A 7,988-nucleotide genomic window follows, 5' to 3' on the forward strand; every position below is an offset into this window, starting at 1 on the left:
GCCGAGCTGCAGGATTCGATGGGGAATGAGATTGGAGGGTTCTGGGTGGGTTCAGGTCCATTCTGGTCTTTCTGAAGCTTTGCTATGGAATTTTTAATATGGAATGGTATGGGGAGGAGGGAAGGAGCATTTGCTGTGACATATGATTAAGATTGTCAAACCTCAGAAATTTCTGGTTGTTTTCTTTCCCCATGTCCAGCCCTGAGCCCAGCCCTCAATAACAAGTCAGTCTGTTCACCCCCTCCAACCACTATGTGGAATATGGGGCAGGAGCCATTAGCCCCATCGCAGGTGATGATGCAGGATGACCAGCACCCACAAGCTGGGGACATGGGGATGAGGCATGAGGACAACTGCTCTTTCTACAACATGACAGGTGGTGATTTTTACCCAGAAAATAGCAGCCAATCCAATTTCACCTTCCCAGAACAGTCTCTAGACTTCTATATCCTCCTCCCAGTGATGTACTCTGTTATTTGTGCTGTGGGATTAACTGGCAACACTGCAGTCATCTATGTGATCCTCAAGGCACCAAAAATGAAGACAGTGACCAACATGTTCATCCTGAATCTGGCCATTGCTGATGACCTCTTCACACTGGTGCTGCCCATCAATATTGCTGAACATCTCCTGCGCTACTGGCCCTTTGGTGAGCTCCTCTGTAAGGTCATCCTGGCCATTGACCACTACAACATTTTCTCCAGTATCTACTTCCTGACCGTGATGAGTGTAGACAGGTACCTGGTGGTACTGGCCACCGTCCAGTCCAGACGGCTGTCCTATCGAACCTACCGTGCCGCAAGAACAACCAGCATCTGTATCTGGCTCTGGGTGACCCTTATTGTCCTGCCTTTCTTCATCTTTGCCAGTGTCTATACCAATGAACTGCAGATCAAGAGCTGTGGGCTAAGCTTCCCTCAACCTGAGAGGTTCTGGTTCAAGGCCAGCCGTATCTATACCCTGGTCCTGGGCTTTGCTATTCCTGTTTCCACCATCTGTATCCTCTACATTGGAATGCTTCACAAGCTGAGGACCATGAGCCTAAACTCCAATGCCAGAGCCTTGAACAAGGCCAAAAGGAAAGTGACCATCATGGTCATCATTGTCCTAGCTGTGTGCCTCCTCTGCTGGATGCCCTTCCACCTGGCAACCATCGTGGCACTAACTACAGACCTGCCCCAGACCTCCCTGGTCATTGGCATTTCCTACTTCATCACTAGCCTGAGCTACACCAACTCCTGTCTAAACCCCTTCCTCTATGCCTTCCTGGATGACAACTTTCGCAAGAGTTTCCGAAAGATGCTGGAATGCAGAACAACCTGAGCAAGAGACACTGGTCCCAGCTCCACAAACATCCCCAGTTCTACTCCCTGTCAGCCTCTCTTAAAAGTCCAGGCCCAGGATTTGGGCAGCCCAGGCCAGGTTCTTGATCTTTTGTCTTTTTTTGTATCCCCAGTACTTAGCACAGTGCCTGGAACATACTAAGCACCTAATAAATGTTTGTTGATGTGACTTGACTTTCAATGTTTCCATCACTCTTGTGACTGTGGGCCCTCCTGGAGAAAGGTTTCATTGAATCACAAAGGGACAGTGAGTGTTCTCATTTCATTTGCAAACAGTCCTGGGTTTTTATGTCGCATTCCTATGTTGCCACCTGCTGAACAGCTCCAGGACAGCAGCCCAGGTTTGAGGGCACTCTAGATCCTGGGACAAACTCAAAATGTCCAGTTCTAAAAATATTCAAATCCAGCCCAAAAAGACTGACCTGGACAAATCAGTAGAGATAAACTTTCCCCCACCAATCAGCTCAGATAGAAGAATTCAAACCAACCCAAACAGAGTAACCCAGATAAACTAGTTCAGACAGGCTAACCCCAAGGTAAATCAGCTTAAAGTAGGCTAAATGTCTATTCAGTCTATATAGACAAACACAGGCAAAGTGACAAAAATAGACCAACCCAGACTGATCATACTGGTTCGGACCAGATAAGCAGACATGGACAGACTGATCAATGTGGAAAGAAGAGCAAAGAGAAACTAGGTCAGGCACTTTCCCCATTGTTCCTAGAGAAAAGTCTTGTGAAACAAAAGGACAGGGAAGGGAAGAGTAGTGGTCCTGTTATCTGCTCATCCTGCCTTTTTCGGAAGGACATTGGATTCTACCCAAATAGTTCTTGATTCAGGGTCTGGCTATAGACATTTATTAGCTGTGTTTACCCTAGGCAAGTCACTTAACCTGTTTGTTTCTGTTCCCTCAACTGTAAAAGGGGGTGGGGTGATAATAAAACTTATATTGCAGAGTTGTTGTGAAGAATAAATGCGATGATATTAGTAACATGCTTAGCACAGTGTCTGGCACATTGTAGGCACTGTATAAATGCTCATTCCCTTCCCATGACTAAAGTTTGTACACAGTAGATTTCTCCTACCCCCAAAGGATGAAAAAACAAGAAAATGGGGGCACAAAGCAAGACCAAAGAACACTGTGAGTACCAAGAACCATATGTGTGCATATATATGTGTGTTTGTATATGTTTGTATGTGTATATGTATATACATAAATATATATTCTCTAAATAAAGTCCAAAAAGCTGTACCATTTCCAAGAAGTTCAATGAAGCTAGGGGTTTTATAATGGGACCTTTACCCAGACCCTTCCTACCCTTAGAACTGGAGCCTGGGCTCCCCCTTAATTCCCAGGATTATGGCCCTTCTCTCAAAATTTGTCAAGGCTTCTAAACATGGCAGGGGAGATTTGAGAATTCAAAGACTAATTTTCTTCATACATACTGCCTCCCTAACCAAGAAAATTAAAGGTTGACCCTGGCACAAATAGTCACCACAGTAGCCAGCCCTGGCCTTTGGAAGTTCCAGTTCCCCATGAATTCACCCTTGTGATCCATTCAGGTATGATCTCATGATGGTGCCCTCATCCTTGTGACCCATTTCACCTTGACCTTATCACCATGTCCCCATCATTACAACTTCATTACCTAACCCCCAAACTGAATGCATCCTGATTCTACCACCACTACATATGCTGCCCTACAGCATGCCAGAGCCCAGCAGCAGGATGGACACCTAGAAGCACTGTGGCTTCATGGACATATCAGGTCAGTAAACCTTATTTTCTGCCTATGCCCACTCCCACTTCTACCTCCTCCTGGCTTAAGTGGTGCCCCAAATAAGGCAAGCCTTGCACAACTAATAGAATGGTCTTTGATAGGACCTCCAGAGTCCATCCAAGAAGCAACAATGGCCATGGCTGGATCATGGAGATCAAAGGTTAAGGGAGTATAGTGCCATCTCTCAGGTGAGAGCACCTGCTGGACTGAGGGTGGGAAGGAGGGCCACAGACAAAGCTCTTAAACATAGAACTCTGTAGGATGCCCTCTCCCCACCAAGTACAAGTTTGGAGTCTTCATTTAGCCCTAAGGGCTCACTAACCTCCCGTTAATCTTCTATGCCCCATTAATCCTTCATTAATACCACATATCACCACCACCCCCTGCTCACTGACTCCCTAAGCCTTTTTACTACCACCACCCCACAGACCACACTAATCCCCAGGTCTCACTGACTGCCTTGTACAATAGCCCTCTTGGCTCCCAGCCGGGACCCTTTCTACCATCCCTAGCAGAGTGGGTCCTGGCTTGTCTGTGGGACCCCAGCGCCCCCTGGTGGGAAAGACCCATCATGACTGATTTAGATAAATGGGTAGACTTGTGACTTATCCAGGAAAATATGTAGGCATGATCTCCTCCCCAGGGTGAGAATTCATCTGGTAGAAGAACAGACCCTGGGCAGAGTGAAAAGAAAAGATAAGGCAGGGTGAAAGCAGGAAGGAAGAGGGACATGCTCAGAGATAGGAAAGATTCTGCAGAGGAACTGAGTTCTGAAGGCAATGGCAAAGAGAGAATTCCAGAGTGCAAGAAGCCTATCAGACACACAGGGGATCTGAGTTTTGGAACCTGCAGGGATACCCAGTACAAAGAACACTGGCCACCCAGCCCCAGACCTTCTGCTGCATCTATTGATAGTCATCAGCCTACTAGCACTCCAGCTAATAACTCAGGGGTTCATCCTCCTTGACAGTGAAGAGAAAGTCTCCTCCGCATAGGCCCTGCCCTGACCCTAGCCCAACCATAGCATGGTCCCAAACCCCAAACACGTGCATATACAACATCCTATACAAACACACACAGAGTCCCAGTTCCACCTCACCACTCTCACCACATACATACAGCCCCCAGTGCATCACATATACACAGCCTTGCATCAGAAACTCTCCCATACATGTAGCCCCACCCACTCATACATGTCCTCCTTACACACAGCTACCATGACATGCAGATCAAGCCCCAGGCCTCAGTGCACCACCACTGAAATGAGCCCACACATGAGTAGCCCTGCCTCACATCCCTACACAGAGAATCCCCTTGGCATCCAACAACACACAGCCCCAGGTCAGCCCCCACACACAAACACAAATACACACAATCCCTTGCCTCACTTCATACACAGGCAGCCCTAACTCAGCCCACACACCAAGCCCTCCCTGACTCATCCCTAGCTTAATTCACATACATGCTGCCCACTTGCGACATAGCCCAGCCACACATCAGAGCCCAAATGGAACACACATAGGGCCCCCCAGCTCCACCTAAACCCCTGCACATGCGTGCATACACACACACAATCAACAACCCCACAAGAGCATCCCTAACATACAGCCCCATGCACACACCCATATGTAGCTCCCCTCTCAAATACACAAATAACAGCCATGTACACAGCCCTCAGATTCTCCTATACATACAACCCTCAAATCCATCTTGCTCACAGGCACACAACTCTGCTCCCACACACAAACATTCACATAGCTTCCCCAACATCCAACCACACCCAAAGAGCTTCAATACCCACCCACAAACACACATTCAACTCTCATCCCACCCCCTTTCTCATACTCACCACTCACAATCTCCCTCCCATAAATATACACTCATGCCCAATCCATAGGCACAAATCACCAGCTTGAACTCAGACCATACATGCACACATACTTCACCTAACTTTTTCTCAACACCACATAACATACATACATAAATGTTATCCCCCAACTTCTGCTCTCTCACACATACAGCCCAAATCACATTTAGAAACAGATCCAGAAAGCTACCCATCCTTGTTTATCTACCCTACTTGCACACAGCCCCCCAAAACAGAGCCACCAACCTGAGATCAGGGTAAATATACATAGAGTATATTTTCTTCATGCAAAATCCATGCAGACATTCCTTAGCCACCCCTCAGCCTTCCAAAGTACAAGTGTGATCATGTTACCACCACCCCTATTGGATCAACTCTGCTGGATACTCATTGCCTACCTCTAAGATCCACTATCTACCTATCTACCTATCTAGTATCTAGTATCTAGTTATCTATGAAGAGAACCAGAGAAGGGAAGCATAATAGAGAGCATTTGGGTGAAAATCAATGGAGCAATATACAGAAGCAATGTTCTTATAAAAATACCCTACAGAACACATGGACAGAAGGAAAAGATGCAAATGCAGTGGGGAGGCATAAGATAGTATTGATAGAACTGTTTGGACATTTTTGCTAGGGGTCTCAGCCAAGAACAGAGGAATGGATAAATTCTTGACTGGTCTAAATGAAAATTTCATTCTTCAAAAACAATGCAGACAGTTTCCATTTTGGACACAATTCTGAACAATTAGGAAACACTGGATACTAAAGCAAATGTAATAGGAATTAGGTAGAAATTACCACTCCTATTTGGAATTCATGTTAGAGGAGGGGAAATCTGATCCTAGTCTGCCATGCACACTAGATTTGAGATGACTGAATTCAAAGAGTTCAGAGAAGGGGTAAGTAGGATTTGGTGGCCTAAAATTCTATGGGAAATTCTACCCAAGGTGGGTGGTAAATTCTCAAAAACAAAACTCTAATGACATAAACACAAATTATTGTGAAAATCAATCTGGAAGAAACTAAGTATAGACCATCATCTCACATGATATACCAAGATAAGTTCCAAATGGGCACATGATTTAGACAAGAAGTTGACATCATAAACAAATAAGAGGAGCTATGAAGAAATTGTTAGGTTTAGCTCCCGCCTTCCTCCCTCCTTTCTTCTTTCCTTTCCTCCTTCCCTCCTTTCTTTGATTCATAACCAAACAAGATAAAAAAGGGATCACAGAAGGCAAAATGGACAATTTTGATTACATAAAGCTTAAAAGTTTCACGCAAACAAAACCAAGGCAACTAAAACTAGAAAAGAAGAAAATAAATAGAAAATAAATCTTTGCAGTGAGTTTCTCTGATAAAGGTTTCAATTCTAACAGAACTGTTTCAAATTTATAAAAATCATAGCCATTCTCCAACTGACTAATGGTCGAAAGATATAAACAGTTTTCAGAGGAAGAAATCAAAGCTATCAATAGCCATGATTTAAAATGTTCTAAATCACTAATAACTAGAGAAATATGCATTGAAACAAGTGTTTCATTACTTACATTCCTTACTTACATTACTTACATTCTTGCATTCCACTTCCTACTCATCAGGTTTGCAAAGTCAACACACACAAAAAGAAAATGACAACTGTGATGTACTGCTGGTAGAGCTGGGACCTGAGCTAGACCTTCTGGAAAGCAATTTCAAACTATGCTCAAAAAGTTATTGAACTGGGTTAGCTAGGTGGCGCAGTGGATAAAGCACTGGCCTGGATTCAGGAGGACCTGAGTTCAAATCTGGTCTCAAACACTTGACACTTACTAGTGTGTGACTCTGAGCAAGTCACTTAACCCTCATTGCCCCACAAAAAAAAGAAAAGGAAAAAGAATAAGTAAAATGGGGAAGGTAATATAGCATTGTAGACTAAGAAGGTATATAAGAACCAGAGCAGAGGGAACATAATAAAGAGTATTTGGTTGAAGGTAAGTAGAGGAAGAAATGGAAGTAATTTTGTCATTAGTATACTACAGACACCAGTGCAGAAAGAGGAAATAGATGAAGAATTTTGAAAACATCACAAACCTGGTATAAAGGTAAGATATGGGACAGTTTGAGTATCCAGACAATAAAAGTCACTAACTTTTATGTAGCACTTTGTTTACAAAGTGATTCCATCAATTATGTATTTTGTCAATCTTAATAACAACCTATTACTCCCATTTTACTGATAAGGAAACCAAGGCTGAACAAGCGACTTGCCCAGGGTATTATAACCAGTAAGTATCTGAGGTAGGATTTGAACTCATATTTTCCTCACTCCAAGTCTAGCTCTCTATCTACCATACCTTCTCTTGCTAGAGCCCTATCTTTACCAAAGACCAATAACTTTTGATTTGCCTTTTTAAATCCCTTTTGATAGTTGGTTTGATTTTTGTTTGATTGGGTTTTGTTTCTTGTTGGGGGGGGGGGAGTTGCATTTATTTCCAACATCAGCTCAGCCTAACAAAGGGAAATTTTATTCTAGATTGGAACTTCACCAACAGAATGGAACTGTTTACTTGGGTAGAAATGTTGGAAACCCTAACGAGAGGTCACCACTCCCTCCTAAAGTTTAGTGATATAGGAAGAGAGGAAATCTGGACATAGTCTGACATGCATCCAGGATTTGGGGAAAGTAGATTTCAAAGTGCTCAAAGGATTCAACAGGTTAAAATGTTATAGGGAGGGGCGGCTAGGTGGCGCAGTGGATAGAGCACCGGCCCTGGAATCAGGAGTACCTGAGTTCAAATCCAGCCTCAGACACTTATACTTACTAGCTGTGTGACCCTGGGCAAGTCACTTAACCCCAATTGCCTCACTAAAAAAAAAAAAAAAATGTTATAGGGAAAGTCAGCCCAAGAAAGATTGGAGATGCTCAAAAATGAAATTCTGAAGATACAAAGGAAAACAATTTCAGTGAGGAAGAAAAATAATATTTGGCTGAAAAGACTGATAGATACACA

The 7,988-nt window shown here is 43.9% G+C and overlaps 1 protein-coding gene across 1 annotated transcript; it reads left to right on the forward strand.

The window, feature by feature from the left end:
- Positions 1-252: 252 nt before the first annotated feature.
- NPBWR2 (neuropeptides B and W receptor 2) lies at positions 253-1,323 on the forward strand. Its single transcript, XM_043990050.1, has one exon. The coding sequence runs from the start codon at positions 253-255 to the stop codon at positions 1,321-1,323; it is 1,071 nt and encodes a 356-aa protein (XP_043845985.1).
- The last annotated feature ends 6,665 nt before the right edge of the window (positions 1,324-7,988 follow it).

Source organism: Dromiciops gliroides, chromosome 2 (genome assembly GCF_019393635.1).
Source record: "Dromiciops gliroides isolate mDroGli1 chromosome 2, mDroGli1.pri, whole genome shotgun sequence".
Taxonomy (NCBI): domain Eukaryota; kingdom Metazoa; phylum Chordata; class Mammalia; order Microbiotheria; family Microbiotheriidae; genus Dromiciops; species Dromiciops gliroides.

Coding starts and splice junctions, on each gene's coding strand:
- NPBWR2 (XM_043990050.1), top strand. CDS start 253: ATGTGGAATATGGGGCAGGAGCCATTAGCCCCATCGCAGGTGATGATG.